General features: G+C 41.3%; 1 protein-coding gene across 1 annotated transcript in view; it reads left to right on the top strand.

Annotated features, from left to right (window-relative positions):
* The window catches only part of LOC107121414 (chromosome unknown open reading frame, human C18orf8), a 30,267-nt gene that overhangs the window by 5,652 nt on the left and 5,647 nt on the right, over positions 1-18,968 (top strand). The window contains 11 exon segments of the mRNA XM_015424327.1: positions 2,235-2,321; positions 4,839-4,979; positions 6,450-6,553; positions 7,725-7,814; positions 7,930-8,035; positions 10,322-10,433; positions 12,492-12,536; positions 13,839-13,892; positions 15,535-15,663; positions 16,106-16,212; positions 16,663-16,782. Of these exon segments, the coding sequence (XP_015279813.1) occupies positions 2,235-2,321; positions 4,839-4,979; positions 6,450-6,553; positions 7,725-7,814; positions 7,930-8,035; positions 10,322-10,433; positions 12,492-12,536; positions 13,839-13,892; positions 15,535-15,663; positions 16,106-16,212; positions 16,663-16,782 (1,095 nt within the window).

The following is an 18,968-nucleotide window of genomic DNA, read 5'->3' as shown; positions in this document are numbered from 1 at the left end:
GCTCCTGCTGCCCCTGCCAATCTTGGGCTGGCTAATTTGCAGTTTGGTTTAAGCCAAGCTGTAGGAGGAGCCCACCAGCCATTTGGTGTAGCTAAATATACCCAAATAAAAGCCCAAAAAAACCCTGGCTTTATTCAGGCTTAGCTGTACCGGTAGCTGATCAGATTCTCTGATATGTATTTGACTTAAATAATACCCCCAAAATACTGGTCACTAGTAGTCACTTCGATAGTGTTAATTGTGGGCTGGCAATTTTTATTTTTTATTTTTTGTAATTTCATAAATGGTACTAGATTTTTTTTTACATACACTGAGTAGTTTCTCACTAATGTCTACTTTAGTAGTAGTTTCTCATTTCCTGAACTCCCAAGCCCTTGTGGATCGGTTGACACGAGGTTCAAAGTGTTATCCTGAAGTCTTTTCAGAGGGGGAAATCTCCCACTACGTGCCTTGTATATCCACCATCATATATATGCAGGTGAAAAAGACATATTTGGTTTTGTAACACATCTCTGTACATCTTATTTCCAATGTGGAAATTAAATTTGTGCGAGAAACTCATGTTGTGTGAAACAGCTTTTTGAATCATGGCTAAAGGGCCCACTGTCACATGTCTTATTCTTCTTGTAATAAAACAAAGTATTCCATGATTTAAGCACTTCTGACAGTTAGCTTTCAAACTTTTTTGCTGAATAGCTCCGGCAAAGAAGACCTGACATTTACTCAACTTAGGGCTGCGGGCATACGGGCAGGAAAATGCGGGGGGGAAGCGTGGCTGTTTGCCCTGGGGTTAAAAAACGCGCGATTGCGCGAGCAGACCTAACATGGAGGTCCCGTAGAGGTCCCGTGTTAGTGGGGAGGTGCCGATCACTCCACAGTCCTGCGGCGCAGCAAAGAAGCGGGGTTGGGTGTTTTTTTTAAACTCAAGTGTGCGCATGCTCCCTTGTGCGCATCCGTGGAGACTTTGGGGGGAAAAACCCTTTTGCGAGGGGACATGGGCGGGCACCGGAACTACCACCAGAAACGCGATCAGACGCCCGCCCTTGCCCCGCGGTTTCTGGAAACTAGTACCTCCGAGGTACTAGTTTTTTACCGCGCATCTTCCACGGGAAGCCTTGGGTTCGCCACGGGAGCTCAACACTTCCCAGATGTGGCGGTGAGATCGTGCCCTGAAAATCCACCTATCTTCCGTCCCTCTAGCGTGCCTAATGCTCCGTGTGACCGCAGCCATTGAATGATTTTTATAGTTAAACAAATAATATGTTTGGAAGCATTTCATAATATTTATTTATTTATTAGATTTTTTTAAGTCGCCACTCACCCGAAAGGTCTTGTGGCGACTTACAATATTAAAGCCAATAAAGTAAAAACAACATAAAAGCAAATAACAAATTAAAATTAAAAGGATTAAAACAAGAAAATATTAAAATATATGGCTATTACCATACCACTATGAAAACAGCCCAAACACATAGTTACCCTCCAAAGGCCAACCTAAATAATTCAGCTTTGCATGCCCTGTATAAACTAAACAAGTCTGGCAGGGCACGGGTGCCATCCAAGAGTGCATTCCACAGGACGGGCCACAACTGAGAAGGCCCTTCCCCCTGGTGACAGCTAACCGAGCCATCCTGGGGCCAGGCACCTACAAGAGGCTCCTAGATGATGACTGAAGGGAGTGTGGGCGTTGCAATGGGAGAGGCAGTCCCATAGGTATGAGGAGAGGTCATTTCGGGGGGGGGATCGCGGGGGATCACAGTTCCCCCGGGTGAGGTACGGGGGGTGGGGCACACGACGAAGCACCGCCCCCTGCTTCCGGCCGCCCCGCTTCTGGCCCTCATTGAGCCAGGAGGAGGCAGGAGAAGAGGGAGGGTAAGTTGCTTCCTCCCTGCCTCTCCCCACCCCTGCCTGCCTGGGGCCAGGGAGGGCCTTCGTGGGGCTTCCTTGCACTCCCGCCGGCCTTGCAGGTCCACCGCCGGGCCCCTCATGGGGCTCGGTAGTGGAGCTGCAAGGCCGGCGGCGGCATACATACATGCATACGGTATACATACATACGTATGTATGTATGTATGTATACCGTATGTGCATATGTAAAACTCTGAGCTCGGGCAGCGGTTCCAGATTGAAACAGATTGCTAGTACACTTAGATATAAACTGTGACACTATAACTTACATGAAGTCTTATGCATATTTGTTAATTTTAAATTCAACTGAATGCTGTTTTCTGTTGAAGACCAAGAATGCCAACATTTTAGGATTCTGTTGGACAAGCTCTGCAGAAATTGTCTTCATTACAGATCAAGGAATTGAATTTTATCAGGTACCTAAAATAATTGTGTGTCTTTCAAAAAACTGAATTGTTTTGAGTATTGTTACCTAAAGAATATTTGAATTTGATTCCAGGATAAGATCTGACTATGTAACACAGCTAGAGTGTTTAAGAAGTGCACTATTGGTTTCTGCAAATTAAAGCATCATACATTTGTGTATAAGTTCCACGCTTGATGATGGTTCTTTTCAATAGGCACCACAGAGTTCTAATCAGTACCTGTAACTCCAAGTATTGCCTTGAACTTACATAGCTATCCTTCTTTTTCTAAGGTCAATTTTATACTCTTCAGTTTTGTTTTTAAGTTTGTCCCTAAATGCAATGTGATTTCCAGCTAATATTGGAGGAAGGCAAATAAAGAAGTAGCTGCTGAATTAGAATTCTTGTGTTTAATGCTCTCAATGGTGGGCTCAATAGGGATCAAGAGTGGATTGTTCACTACAGAAAGTAGTTGTTCCTCCTGGTTTATGTACACTTTTAATCTTGGGAACAGTTCACATATGGGATTGTTTATTGTTTTGTCTGGATCTTTCTCCTTCATTGGGGGAAGTCATCCAGTGTAGTGTATGCTGGCCTCCACCGGGGGGCCAGCGACAGCCAGAGCTTAGCTCTGGAAGAACAATAGGGACTAGGCTCCTAGTCCCTCCACTGGGGAACCAATGGGAACCGTGGCGGGAGATTCAAACCCACCAATGGTGACCAGGGGTGTGTCCCCAGGTATGTATATAGTTGGCCTGCCGGCCGTTTGTTCCTTGTTCTTGTTGTGTACCAAATAAAGCGTGCCATGCACCACGTCGTCGTCGGTCGTTTATCCATGCGGCAACCCACTACATAACATCCAGACTGATAGATCACACTTCCTCTTGCTCCAGGCAGGGCTATGCAATCTTTCTGTATGACTCTCCTGGACCAAAACGAGGCTGATCTTCCAGCTTTGATAACCCTGCTGCTCTGGCTTAGCTCAGCTCCTTGTGAGTAAAAATACTTGCCTATTGGAAAAGATCAGTATGGAGGAAACAAAACAGCAAAGTAGGGCTTTGCATATAAAAAGAAAAAAGATCCGCTGAAGCCTCTCCTGCCTGAAGCTTTGGGCAATGGAGTTGGGCAGCCTAGAGACATGCTTATTGGGGCTGCTACTGCTGAGAAGGCTAGACAACGCTTTGGGTCTTTCCATAGCCTCCCTCCCACCTGCCCAGGACCGTGCACAGGGGTCCCCTAGTGCTGGCTGGCCTAGTGGAGAGCTCTTTGGGAGATTTTTCCTGCTTTTTTTCGTCCGGGTTCACAGGGAGCAAGAGAGCAATGAGGTGGAAGGTGTGCTCCCCCACCACTAAGGGGAGAATTAAGGCCTGTAGAACTGCAGGTTGAATCCAAACCAGGGAGAAAATATGGCTGAACAACTTCCACCCACGCAGACCTTTGCGGAGGCCTTTTATAGCAGGCTCAATAGCTTGGGGAACCTCAATGTGGTGACCACGCCATCCCCCCCCACACACACACACACACAAACACTCTCACCCATTTCAACCCAGCCTCATCTGACTGGTTGATGCAGGCCTTTAGATTGGCCTGGACCCCTCCGAATCAGATGTCTTTAACACCGACGGGCTTTACTGGAGTCCAGTTACCAGGGACGATCCCCCCTCTGGTTCCATGGAGGGATATTAATGGGGTGAGAATACGAACCAAGTGCCTAAACAGCACGGAGGTCACAAGAGAAGATCTCCATCACTTCACCACCCAGATCATCTTCGTCTTCGGAGAGGTCTATAGCTCCGCTTCTGCCAAAACATGCTAGGATGTCTAGGGGCAAAAGACATGCAAGCACCCACCATATGACAGCTTTAGATGAGGGGGACAGATCTTCATGTATTAATGCCAGGTCTGGGAGGTGACTGAGTAAATCCAATTGCAGGCAAAGTCACCAAGCTTGAAATAAAGTTGTCTCAGAGTCAGAGGTGGAGGAGCTCCCTTCATCCAAGGACTCCTTGGCAGCAGGCTCTGATAAACATGAAGGAGAGTGATCAGTGGAAAATTCTGACTCACAAGATGGTTCTTCTAGACTTTTCCAACCTGAGCATTTCCAGAGGCTCCTAAAAAAGGTGTTACCTACTCCAAATTATCAAACAGATATACTGGAGAAACCAAGATCATCAACATCATTTAAGCTAGATGACAGGGATTTTAAGAGATCATCCAAAGGGTCCTCAGTTTGCCATTTTCCAGATGATTTTTTTTTTGAAGTTTTAAGAGCAAGATCTCAAGGTGCCCTTAGTCAATGCCCCAGTGGTTGCTTTTTATTCAGGAGCTGTCCTGTCTAAAGATGGGGACAATGCATTGAAAGATTTGGTAGCTAGAAAGGTTTAATTTGTCTCCATTTGATTAGGAAATCTACCCACCTAGAACAAATCTTACGATTGGAAGGCCTTTTAGTGTGAATTATTAACTACAAAGTATGTGATGTGCTTCAGCATATTGGAGTTTATGTAAAGCTTTATATTATGTCTTCAGGTGTTACCAGAGAAACGAACTTTAAAACTTGTGAAGAGTCAGAATATCAATGTAAACTGGTATATGTACTGCCCTGAGAGCTCAGTTATTCTGCTATCAACCACAGTTCTTGGAAATGTTCTGCAGCCATTCTATTTCAAGGTAAGAAAGAAATATTAAAGCACCCAGCATTATCCTCCTCAGCTGCCTGGGGGACTTTGTAAGGCTATCCTAACAAGATATAAACCATAAAGCAAAAATGGATAATTATATTCTGTGTCCTTCTTGCCTATCATTTTCTTCCAAATGCTTACTCCTCCTCTGTGTTCATGCTTTCCTTGACTATTGTGTTTGCTGTGTGTATATCTTGGTCAACAAGTAGTTTAGCCAGAAGACATTTGGATGAGGCAGGCGGTGGTGATGGAACTTGTGACAGTAGTTAGCAAGCCATTTTGGGGAGTGGAGAAAGGGGAAGTCTTCCACCCATAATTACTAGTTGTCAAGACTCATTGCTACATAGGTTGTTCATTCATGTTCTTCCAGCCTTTGGAGATAACTCATATGAAGGTCAATGACAATGTCAGATTTGATCTCTAGGGGCTCCTATTTGGTAACCCACGCCACAAAGACTGATGGGAAGATCTGTATCTACAACCACACGGTGCGACATACCAGGAAATTGCAGCCAAAATCTCAACTTTGTCCATGTGTGCTCTACTCTTTGGAGATGTTATTTATTTATTTCCCCTTCTAAGTTTAACACAGCTGGTGTTTGGCAGCAAAGGCTGTGTAAAATGTGAATTGACTCTTTAAAGGAGGCTACCGTAAACCTGAAAACTTCAGCTCAGATCTACTAACTAAAGAACTAAGCAGATCTATTGATACTGATTTAGGATGGTTTCATTTATGACTTTTTTCCTGCGCAAAGATAACCGCATTATGAAAATGTATGTACCCCTATGTGCTGTCTGTGTAGAAAAATTCTTATTGCATTTAAGAGTCACTTGATATAATATTGGCTTAAATCCAACTAGTTTGAGTTACAGGATTACGGATGGGGCTGTTGACAAGTATTCAGACCCCCATCTTCAAACTGATAATAGCTGATCATTGGCGTTAATAACAAACTTCTTGATCAAGTGTTTATAAAGTTGGCTTGCTGATTGAAGTGAGCTCACCTACAGAGTAATTTGGCAAATGGTGGTACCTGGGATGGGGAAAGTCTTTGAAGTTCTAGCACTGCAGTTTTTTCCCAGCGCTGATGGTATTGGTTTACTTATGAGGTGAGCTGAACATGATGCAATTAAATAGATGCTACTTTTAGGTCAGTTCAGTAACGTAACATTTCATCTGAGTGTAAAACTCACTCTGTGTAATCCACCGAGTCCAAGTGAGAAAGGCGGCCTATAAAGGATGTAAATGAAAAAATGTAAAAATAAAATCTGCGTAGAATGTGTTTCAGGTTGCATCATTATGACTGAAAGCTACGGGTTTTGCTGGGTTGTTATTTTGTCTTGGGAGGGGAGGTACTAGAGTAGCTGTATCTTGGTTGCTAGAAAATTGTATGATTCCTACTAAGAAAATCAAAAGAGAAACCTTGTGTGATTAGATGCAACATTTGCTGTTTTATAGGGTGGAACTATGTCAAAGCTATCCAAGTTTGAAATTGAATTGCCAGCAGCCCCGAAGGCATCCAAACTCACCCTTTCAGAGAGAGATATTGCTATGGCTACAATGTAAGTATTGCTGTGGACAAGTGTCCCCTTTTCAGTGGACCTTGACTTAGGGCTGTGGAGAGATGGCACTTGGTGGTTCTGCTTTTATTCTGTTTACTGAGCAGAGTGTGTTTGCTGTATATTGAATTGAAAAACACAAAGGAACATTTTTTCCCCCTAAGAAGGGACATAATCTACTTATAGTTAACTACCTTGAAATCCCATGGTTTTTTATGAACAAAAAGGAAGATAAACTTCAAGGGTTGATAGGAAGCAAAGCAGTTTCCTCAGAACACCCTTTCTCAAGTGCAGCTGAAAATATTTCCTAAAAGGAAAAGCTTGAGGAAGTCAAGCATTTTGTTTGCAAAATCTAACCTGTATGGCAACCCAAAGAAAACTTAATGCCTCTGTGTTGAAAAACGACTGGGTATTTCTGCTTATAGTTATCAAAGAATGCAAGAGTGATAGCTCTAAAGCAGGAGTACCTTTCTTACCCCTGATGAAGAGCTGGCTTGTTTTTTATGTGCTTTTAGTGTGCATCTCCTCTCTTTTCATTCCTTGGATTTGTGATTTTTCCCCATTATTTTTAGTGCAAGAGAGGGAGGCAGATATTTGTCTCCCACTGAAATCATGTGGCGTTCCCAGTAGTCTTCTTCACCGTAATTAGGGAGATCGGTTTAAATCATTTAGTGCTTTTTGTCTTCTGTATTACTGCAGTCTGAGAAAATATAAGACAGCCAGTGTTCAGTCATTAATTTTTCCAGACACTCTAGATGGCAAGTGTTTTTATTTGGAATATTTCTGTATAATAAGCCTTTGAAAGAAAAGCATGTTAGAGCAAATGGGGAGGTCAGGGGTATAAGAAACAAAGTTATTGAGAGTGAAGTCCCCAAGGGAGGTAGTTGAATCCCTCTTTGTGAAGACTCTTGCCTACCAACCATAAACACAGAGCTGTAAGTGTATACTGAGAATGTGGTCCATGCAAGTGGGCCTGGATGACCTTTGCACATTCATTTCTAGTATGTGAGTGATATGATTGTGCAAATTCCCTACTGAAGACAGCTGTATAACTGCTAATGTACAGAATAGTACAACATGCTGTCTTTAAGGCCTTAGAAGTCCACCCTCACTTTTCTAAAAATCTGCTCATGCGTGCATCCAAAATATATTTTTCGTTATTCTATCTCTTTAGATATGGGCAGCTTTATGTTCTCTATTTGAGACATCATTCAAGAACATCCAATAGTACAGGAGCTGAGGTGGTGCTTTATCACTTACCAAGGTAAGTTTTTTCTTCATAATAACTTTGATCTTTAATTGTAAGAATGCTAAAGATTAAGAGTCTGATTCTTGGTGAGAATCTTTCCCCTCTCCCCTAACTCATATTAATATTATAGGGAAGGCTCATGTAAGAAGTTGCATATCCTGAAACTATACAGGACGGGCAAGTTTGCACTAAATGTTGTGGATAATTTGGTGGTGGTTCATCATCAAGATACTGAGGTATTGTTTTTGTTCCTGTTTTCTTTATATTTCTTCCATTAAAGCACACTACATATTCCTTTGTTTGCTTTTTTCTTAGATAACTTAAGGTATGTTTGACAGGAATTATTTGAAATTTGTAGATAATGAATATCCCATGCTTGAAAGTAGGGCAACAATATGGAGCCGTCTACAAACAATCTAGAGGGTTATGCATCATTAGAGGAGTCCCCAAGTATACAGAAAAATATTAGCTCATAGTATGTTCTTTTTTAAAAAGGACCCCCTCCCCTCCTTGAACATGACCAAGAAAGACTGAGTATGCTCAATTCCCTCTGGGGGAGACAGAACATTAAAGGCAGTTGAGCATTAGTTAATGGGGGGAGGGCCAACATTATCCACTATTTGTTTATGTTATCCTAGGTAAGACTAGACTCAGTGATTGCATCATAACGTACAGATTACCGGACCCAGTTTTATTCCCCCCTCCCATATTCTAGCCCTGTATAATAAGAAGCTTTTAATTGTTTTGGTGAGGGTATGAAAAATGCTTCCTCCATCTCTTATTTAATCATACCATTCCTCCTCCCCCAGACTCTTTCAACTGAGATGCTAACAGAGCCTCTACCGTTGTTTAGCATTCTGGATTGAAGGATGAAATTAGTATCATGCCCAACCCCAGCTTCTTATTCCACGTGACATGAAAAGGGAAAAGTAAAAAATACCTCACTCTCATGCTGTACCATTCACTTTGACAGGCAGTGGATGAGGAAGCCTATTGTTGCTTCTGTGCTCCTTTACTATGGGGTGTATTCTTTGTGAGGCTCTCCTGACTCCCTGAAAAGATTTTCAGAGCCAATGGCAGGGAAGAGAGAAGATGTGGAAAGATCCACTGTGTAAACTTTTATGCTAGATCCAATCTCTTCTCAAGATGTACTGTATAGACAATGTGTCAGGAAGCAAAAAATGATGTATTAAAAACTAGTGCCACCATCTGAAAATTGTGTGAGTGCCTTTTCTTCTTTAATCTGTGGTGGGAGAGTCTGTACCAGAGGAGAGGGAGGGGATGCACAGTTGATTTTGACTACCCTGTTGGAAGGAATGAAGTGTAAGAGAGCTCTGCATGCAGATTAAGAACTGCTCAGTTGGGGAAAACCAACTTTTGTTGATAGCACTGAAAGTAATGAGAGCCAGTTTAGTGTAGTGGTTAAGAGCGGTGGACTCTAATCTGGAAAACAGGGCTTGATTCCCCACTTCTCCACATGCAGCCAGCTGGGTGAACCTGGGTCAATCACCATTCTCTCAGAGCTGTTCTCTCAAGAGCCATTCTCAAAGAGCTCTCTCAGCCCCACCTACCTCACAAGGTGTCTGTTGTGTGGAGAGGAAGGGGAGGTGATTGTAAGTCGCTCTGAAACTCCAAGTGAAGGGCAGGGTATAAATCCAACTCTTCTCCTCCTCCACCACCACAACCACTACTCATTGCAAGAGAGCAGAATGGAGTCTTAAAGACTCTTAACACTTTATATTGTTGAATATTAAATAAGGACAGAACATAAGCTTTAAAAAGAATAATATGGCCCAATATATACAAAGACCGGGGCATTAGGATAATTCCTTAAATTTTGCAGGAGGTTGCTATGATTTCTCAGAATATCTTCAGTAAGATCAAGCGGTTCCCTCAAATGAGTTGTTGTGCCTGGTCTAGAGGGGGAGGGAGGAGGAAAGCCTGGCAATGTCTTGAGCCTTGGCCAGTGTCACTGAGTGAGGTTGGCCCGAGGGGGCGGGGGACATGATTGGGGATAGACACAGGCACAGATGGATGCAGGCACAAGTGCTCCTCTCCAGTCCATTCCTAGGCTGCAGAATGGAAGAGACTCCCCGGAAAAGGCCTCCCTGTGGCTGCTGTGTGAATGATCCATAGAGGAGGCCTCATTCCAATAAAAATGGTTTTTGCCTTTTGGATGACTCTGCATGTGCAGTACAAGATATAAAGTCTTCATTGTTGTGAAAAGCTGAAACTAATATTTAAATGCCCATAGATATATGTTTATGTGTATCAGTTGTGCAAACGCTAACTAAAGTCCAAAAGTGTGTGATCTACGGAAGACCTTTTCTGGAAGGAAAATATAGATATCTCATACTAGAACTAATAGTCTATGTCTGGGCTTTTAAAGGCAAATGTTAAAACTAGAGTATAAAAATATAATGAAGTTATGTTTAAAGGTTGACAACTGGAAATAAAAATAATTACATATGAATTAATTTTGAGGTATATCACAGAAAGAACGTGTATATTTTCACTTTTAGACTTCTCTCATATTTGATATCAAGCTAAAAGGAGAATTTGATGGCACAGTCACCCTTCATCAGCTTGTACTTCCAGCTCGATCCATACAACCATATCAGATTCCTGTGGCAGGTAGGAGTCTTACTTCACTCATTTGAAAATCCAGTAGATATATATATATACATTCCGTTTCTAAACACAGATTTTGTTTGATCAAATTATGAAATAAAATATCAGGATGCTGTAAGGTGTATCTTGTTGGGCTATATTTCTTTTTCACCTGATTGTCTATTGAGTTGTAATACTCATCAAGGAATGAGTTTGGGTAACTTTCAGAAGCATCAGAACAAAGTTTGAGTTCAGTGGAAATATGAAATGAAGTTATTTTCTCTCATGATTATTCAGTGTCTGGGTGACAGTATATTACACAGCTGAAAAGCTTGCCTATTGCTACTGCAAAGAAGCTTGGTCTTCTGCACACCTGAGTACCTTTCAAGTTTTGTTCTGAGTAAGAAGTAACAGAATTAATACTTGGCAGTGAAATGAAGTATAGGTTGCCCCAGAGGAGAGAATTTTTTTCTTCATCTGTTTCATGGTTGTTCAAGTAGAGCATGCTGTTCCTGCATTGCTAATGTTGCAGGGTAAATCTAAAAGTCTAAATCCACTGGCCATTATTTTTTCATGATGTAGTGGTTAGACTAGAATCTTGGAAATCCAGGGTCAAATCCCCAACCTACCAACCACCTGGCTAGGTGATCTTAGGCTACTCATTCTTAACTTAGTATACCTTATGGGGTTATTTTGAAGATAAAATGGAGGCGAGAATGGTAATCAAAGCTCTTTGGTTCTCCATTGGGGAGAAAAGCAGTGTATCAGTATCTCAATAAATAGATGATCACCGGTTGATGCACAGTGGAGTTAATCTTGGGTTTACCATGCTCCATGACCTTTTACAAATTTTGAACGATCTGTGTTACAGACCAAGAAAGACAGTACTACAAAGTACAGATTTGCGCCATTTATGAGAAGTCCCTTGACAGTTTCTCACCTGCACGCACACAGATGCAAGGTCTTCCCCATCCTTTGCCTTGTCCCATTCTATTTCAGCTTCTTTTGAGGTCCTGCTCTTCCAGTTGATTTCTAATATTTGGTCACAAAACGTGTTGCAGGAAATTGGTTGTGAATTGATGCATGCAGTGTTGTTCATTACTGATATTTTGGGTGTTATCCAACAAGTCTCCATGATAACTGTTTTGTGTGGCCAGATTTCATTCAGCCTCCTAAACTGCTGTGGCCCCACTAGAATCAGTCCATTAGCCCTACAAGAAATAATGCAGTTTCCTGAGGAAATGTCCTTGTTTGTCAAATCGAGGTCCTTTCTTTGGAAAAGATGTCAGAGAGGCCTGTGCAGCAAATGGGCAAACTCTGTGCTTTTGTTCACCATAAACAGGGAGATGCACCTGGCTCCAATGCTCCCTCTAAGCTATGGAGTCTTGTGAGCAAAAATTCTACTTTGTGAGCTACTGGCATTAAATTTGTGAGCGAGCGAGCAATTTGGCTGCTGCATAAATTAGTTTGCTCCGGAGCCATTCTTCCTGAGCTAAGACAAAAAATGTGTGAGCTGAAGGCTAAAAACCTGTGAGCTAGCTCATATTAACTCAGCTTAGAGGGAACACTGCCTGGCTCCCCTCACTTCAGTTTTCAGGAGGCAGTTGAAGACAGTTTTGTTTAAGACTGCATTTGACTAGCTTAGTTTTTATTTATTGGGAGTCCTAATTGAGATTTTTTAAATGGTGGCCTTCTACATATTATATTTTTATGATTGTTGTTTTATTTAGGTTATAAGCCACCTTGAGTTTTGTAAGGTAGAAAGACAGCTAACAAATGTTTTAAATAAATAAGTAAACTACTTAAAGATCTCCTGCTGCAGGTCATTAATCAATTATGGTAATATGTGGTATAGTTCAGAAGTTGAAATCTTGTAGCATTGCAACTATAGTTTCCGATGTCCTGCCATTCAGGTTTATTCTACTTATTGCAGTTGGTAGCATTCTTATGTTATAGTCTCAGCTATATAAGAGGTCTGAACTACTCTAATGTATGGAAGACATTATTGCTGATAAATGTTGCCTGAAAAATTAATCTTTTCTGGTCTGTGAGCACTAATGCAATATCTTTTCCCACATGTAGGCCCTGCTGCTGTAACCAGCCAGTTTCCAGTTCCCTGTAAACTATGTATCCTTGGAACAGTTTTAGCTTTGCCTTGATATGAAGCTGTAGATTTTGGCTCTCTTTCCTGTATTGTGCAGGGGTTGGACTAGATGACCCTGGAGGCCCCTTCCAACTCTATGCTTCTGTGATCTCCATTCATATAATATTTATAGATATAGAAATTAATGATTATGGATTTCTGCTAAAAGGTTACGATGGTAAATCTAGCAATTCACATTTGGGGAAGCAAAACTTTATTAAATCACAGAAGTCTTTGTAATTCAGCTCTAAATAGAGTATAAAATAGCTTCAGTTTAATGGTACCTGATGAAGTCTCTGAGGGAACAATGTAACACACCTTTTGAATAAATAAAACAAGGTGGTATCACTGTTAAATGCACCTAGTTACTTGTGGAAGTTTTGGGACAGGGAGCCTTACAATGCATTGTGTTAAAGTGTTTGGGGGAATTGCTGAATACCTGATGGGATGTTAAATGACAGGGCAGAAGACTAGCTGTTTTCAGCTACCTATTGATAGGAGGCTGCAGTCCAAAGAACTACTTCAGGTGCACATGCGCTCAGTGGATTTTCTGGTCCATGTAAAACAATTTTTTAGGGGCAACTAAAATGACACAAAGTATGGTGCAAGCTTGTTAAACTCGCCAGAATTCTTTATCTGGCTAGATGTTACAAAAAAAAATTAAAAACCTTTTTTAGGGGAGAAAAATGCAGATTTTTTTTCAGGTCATGATTTTAAGACTTGGTCATGCCAGCATTTGATGTGGTGATGATGTGTGTCAATTTGTGGTTTTGGACTGTGACCTTTATCTTTCTAGTGAGTTGACCCTTTATTATTTTGTTTTTCTTTGGATGCAAGTATTGTAATCTAACACCAATAGCAATTCAAAACTACAGGGTGTTCTAGTATCTACCCTTGAAATGAACTGAAAGATCTCCTTTTTTCTTCCCCTCAAAAAGAAATTTCTCTGGCCTCGTGAAGTGTTCCAGTGAGCTTGAAAGCACACACATTTTGGTTCGCCCTAGTACAAAATTATATGGGTTTTGTTTTTGTTTTTGAGTTTGCATGGGCCGGTATGGCTGGTTACATTTCCCCCCTACTTAACGAAGACCGTCAAATCACATCAAAAATTGCTTGTGAAACTGTGCCGTTTCAAAATAAGCTTGCTACAGAGTTCTGCTGCTTGAGAAAGAAGTCTAGCTCTCCCTGGCACTCTCATGGTGCTTTGAATCCAGGCATGAACTAGATTTATGCCGGAAGAGGAAAAGGCTGATGGTTGTTAGTTGTGAATTTTCTTTAACCTTTAGATTCCTCATCCTGGATTGTTTTTCAGCCTGACATTATAATCAGTGCAATTGAAGGTACGTGTGAAATTGTCACAATATATATTAATTTAGATTACTTTTAGCACTCTTTCAGAAAGATTCTTCCGTTAGCCAGTTTGGGAGTAATCGTTAAAATAATAGAATAGCAGACAACTGTTGAACTAAGAAATAGTGTGGGGGAGTGGGGGAAAGTGCCGTCGAGTCACAGCCAAGTTATGGCAACCTCCGATAGGGTTTTCAAAGCAGGAGATGTTCAGAGGTGGTTTGCCATTGCCTGTGTAGCTGCCCTGGACCTCCATGGTGGTCTCCCATCCCACACTACTTAGCTTCCAGGATCTGACATGATCAGGCTAGCCTGGGCCATTTAGGTCAGGGCTAAGAAACAGACCAACAATTGAAAACAGTAGTAGAATGCATAATATAAGGGCTTGCATCCTGCGGAATATGTCCACTGATGGAAGGATGTTCAGTCCGCAGCATGGACTTTCCTCACTTCCTGCTTCAGCTTATAATGCCCACTGAAATGCTTCTTCTGGGAGTCGAGGTGCTTCCAGGAATGACCTGTGAGGGAAATTGGAGGTTTACAGCAGTATTGGGGAATCAGCAAAAATCCCCCACCCCTCCATTCATAGAAATCCCCCATGGGATCCAAGTCAATAAAAATATCAATATCAGTCACCAAGGAAAAAAGTAAAATACCCATAATAACAGCTGTACCCTCTAGTAGTGATTTTATGTAAGTCAGCAGTAAAAACAATACTAGAGGGTGGGGATTAATTAAACAGAGGGCTGAAGAATATAAAAATATTTTCACCTAAACATGAAACCTAGTTAAAGGTAAAGGTTCCCTTGCTCGAAAGCCAGTCGAATCCGACTCTAGGGTTGCGGTGCTCATCTCCGTTTCAAAGCCAAAGAGCCAGCGCTGTCCGAAGACGTTTCCGTGGTCATGTGGCCGGCATGACTAAACACCAAGGCGCACGGAACGCTGTTACCTTCCCACTGAAGTGGTACCTATTTATCTACTTGCAATTTCTTGCTTTCAAACTGCTAGGTTGGCAGGAGCTGGAACTAGAGATGGGAACTCACTCCATCATGCGGCACCCGGGTCTCGAACTGCTGAACTACTGACCTTCCACAGCCTGCAGTTCAGTGTCTTAACCACTTGATTTTCACCTAAACATGAAACCTAGTTAAGCCCAGACAAATTTCTGTTGGACAAGAATTCAAAAAGTCTTTTCTGTTATCAGGTTCTGATTCACCTCCCTCTAGATGGAGCACACAGAGCACAGCTTCTGAAACTGATGTGCCAATAACTTTTCCTTTACTAACATGTTTATTTGACTTGTGTAGGTTATTGCTTGTTTTGTAGTGTGAAGAACTGAACATTTTTCACTTGTTTTTTAAAACGTCTCTTAAGTGAATTATTGGAGTATCTGAGTAACTGGGTAACTTGCTAAACATTAATGTCCAAAGCATCTAATAAATATTGTCAGAATATGACAATGGAGAATCTGTCTTTGGTTCTGATATTGCAGCTTAACATGTTTATGCAGACTCTTTTACAAGGACAGTATTGGCTTTAAGAATTTATCAGCCTCTCTTGAAAGGATTGTGGTTGTTTTTCCTACAGCAAATTTCAGTCCTTTCTGAAAAAGGATTTACCTTTTTTTAACTTTAGGTTATCTTTGGAACCTGCAGGTGAAACTTGAACCAATCGTAAATCTGTTACCAGACAAAGGGAAGCTGATGGATTTTCTTCTCCAGAGAAAAGACTGCAAAATGGTCATTCTTTCAGTGTGTTCTCAGAGTAAGTAGTTGATTTCAGTTTGCAGACTCGGTCCACATAGGAAACGTTTTTAGGAACAATAATGGCTTATTGCACCTTAAAATGCTGATCGATTTATTGTGGCACAACTTCCATGAGCCAACCCAGTTCATCTGATGCAGAGACTATCTCATGTACGTTTATGCAAGAATAAACTTGTTAGACATTAATGTGCCACATCTGTAGCACATTAACACGGCTGCCTCCCTTGGAACTTGCAAATGTACTTCTGAAGGTAGCCATTATTTCTCTATAGAGCATGTAAATATTAACTAGCCTATCTTTTTGTATTCTGTCAATTTTGAAGACGAGTACTCTTGATGGCACCTTGGAGGCTAACTGGTTTGTTGACACAGATTATGAATTTGAAGATATCCTAAAAACTTATCTCCAGAATTTAATAAACAAGTGTTTTCTGTTGCAGTGTTGAGTGAACCAGACAGAGGATCACTGGGTGTGATAGCCACTGTGTTTGACAAACTCAATAATGAGTATAAGAAATACCTGGAAGCAGAGCAGAGTTACAATATGGCAAGTTATTAGCATTGTTTCATAGCTGTGTATTTTATACGTAATGAAACACCTCTTTTTTGCATGTAAATCAATAATTTTTCTCTGTGGCATTAAAAAGTGGTGTAATGATGATTTTAACTGTGGTAACAGACATTGAATGCTTTATTGATACCTTTATTGTGAAACACTGTAATCAAAATTCCATTCCAAATTTAATTGATTATATTAAATGGAGTGCTTTAGTTGGTAAAAATTAAAAATCTGTGCTCAAAGTCCCATCTAAAATCCCCATTTAGGACTAATTGCCAGATGTCAAAAGGCATTATTTGTATGTATTCTAATAATTTAATGGAAAATTAATACCAAGTAATGATTTAGAAGCAGCGTGTAAGATGAACTTTGCCTAAGTGTCCTTTTTCAAATGTATGTTGGTATAACTTTAATAATGTTTTCTTGGAACCTTTACAGGCATTAGAAATTGGACAAAGCAGAAGCAATCCACCCCCTAAACGACCCGTCCGTACCCAGGCAGTTATTGATCAGTCAGACATTTATACGCATGTCTTGTCTGTCTTTACTGAAAAGAAGGTTGGTTAATTTAGAGACTTTGGAATGTTGTTTTACCTTCATTGTTGGTTCACATGAAAGTCCCATGTGAGAGAAACTAGAAGTAAAGAATGTGAGAGTAACTAGAAGTTACAGTGCAACCCTATGCAAAGTTACTCCTGTTTAAAGATATATAATTTCCAGAAATGTTGAAGCACCTGGGGATGTTTTGACTGCAACAAGAAGAGGGGGGCAAGAAGGTCACACTCCGCAGAATAAAAAGAAAATTGCAAATATAGCCAATATATTTCAGAGAGAGAGAGAACTGCAAACTGCAAAACCCTGCACAAGCTTAATTCATGCTTTCTAATATTTGCCAGTTGAGAGGTAGGAAAAAAATAAAATTTTGAATTAGAAAATAAATTTTTCAATAAAAGGTATTGTTGGTACAAAAGCAGTCTCATACAGCCACAGCAGAGCTACCAGCCTATTTGGATATCATGTTGAAAACACTGAACTCTTTTCATCATTGTCAAAAACACAATAAATGTCTCCTTGAAAAAATGCTGGCTACAGCATAAGTAGGAATTATCTAGTACTCACTGTGGCCCCATCTGTGGCTACAAATCCAGAGACTAAGGCCATGGATATACAAGACAGATCTTCCTACGAACTTGAGAAAAGCCCCAGGTGCGCAGAAAAATCTGAATTGGGGAGGGATGGGAATGCAGTTAAAACCCTCCAAAATGACAGCAGCAGCTGTAGCTTTAAGAAATGAATGTCTTCAGTGACCATTGCTAGGCAACTGCAACAATATTGCAAACCTTCAAGCCTTGTTTTCTATTAGAAAAGGGGAGGCAGCAGGCCTTTTCTAGGCCTGTTTTGGCCTTTGAGGGAGCACTCCCAGCTGCTGCTTACTATTCTACAGCAGCCACCTTACAAAAGCCAGTGTGTTGTAATGTTTTAGAGTTTCAGATTAGGATCTGGGAGATCCAAATTCAGATCCCCACTCTGCTGTGGAAACTCACTGAGTGATTTTAGGTCAGTCACACACACTCAACCTAACTACCTCAGAGGGTTGATACAAAAATGAAATGGAGGCGAGGAGAATTATGATAGTTGCTTTGGGTCCCCATTGTGGAGAAAGTCAGGGTATAAATTTATTTATTTATTTATTTATTCGATTTGTTATCCCGCCCTAACCCCTAAGGGTCTCTGGGCGGCTTACAGAGAGTGCTAATCACATTTACAGAATCTAACCTAGGGCCACAGATATACAGGGGTGGTGACTACCCTACCAGGCACCCTTTTTGCGGTGGATCTTCGGTTGTTGTCCTGTTCTTGCGGGCGGTAGTCGGCGGCGTCCTTTTCTGGTGCTGGTCTTCATTTAAATGAAGTAAATAAAATAATAAATACAGCTAAAGATGGGGGTGCAGATAAAAGGTAGGTTGGTTGGAAGGTGGGAAGGAAGCAGAGAAAGTTGAGGATATGGGGGCTGTCAGGAGGGAGGGAAAAATAGTTTGGGGAGGCTATAAAGGGGAATATTAGGTGCCCTATGCAGTTTCCCCACCATGCAGTTGGACCTGGCCTGGCTGGCATCACACAACTGGGCGGAGTTCAGCTAGCATTTTGCAACTGAGCCTGACCCAGTGACTCACACTGTGCAACTTGGCCAGCGTTTTCCCATGTAGAGGTTGCTATGGGAGAAAGGAGGGAAAGCCAAAGACGTGGCAGATAAAGGTTGGTTGACTTGTGGAGGAAAAGGAGAGAGAGAAGCTGGAAAAGGGGAGACGCTATGGGGGCTTTCAGAAAAAGGAAGGAAAAGAGAAAATAGTGGAGGAGGGGGAAATGAGATGCCACCACCAAGTTCGTGCAATTCCAGCACTTTTCATTCTCTAATGCTGTAGATTGTCATACATTAACTCTTTCTTTTTGAGTGAGTAAAATCTTGTCTTAAAAGGCATTTCACTCATTGCAAAAGAGTGAACATTTCAAAAGATTTCTTTTTCAGTGCTTTTGAAAAAGTCTGATTTTTTTAATTGGAAAAAAGAAAAAAGTCCCTTAAAAAACATTTTTATCCAAATGTTCCCATTCTTCTCCCAAGTGTCAAAGGCTTTCACGGCTGGAGTTCACTAGTTGCTGTAGATTTTCTGAGTTGTGTGGCCGTGGTCTTGGCATTGTAGAACCTGACTTTTCGCCCGTAACTGACTGGCCTCATCCGAAGCATA

The sequence above is a fragment of the Gekko japonicus genome, unplaced genomic scaffold (assembly GCF_001447785.1).
Source record: "Gekko japonicus isolate JY-2015 unplaced genomic scaffold, Gekko_japonicus_V1.1 scaffold2628, whole genome shotgun sequence".
NCBI classification, from domain to species: Eukaryota; Metazoa; Chordata; class Lepidosauria; order Squamata; family Gekkonidae; genus Gekko; species Gekko japonicus.
The sequence above is the reverse complement of the archived record's forward strand: the minus strand, read 5'-3'. Positions and strand labels throughout refer to the sequence as shown.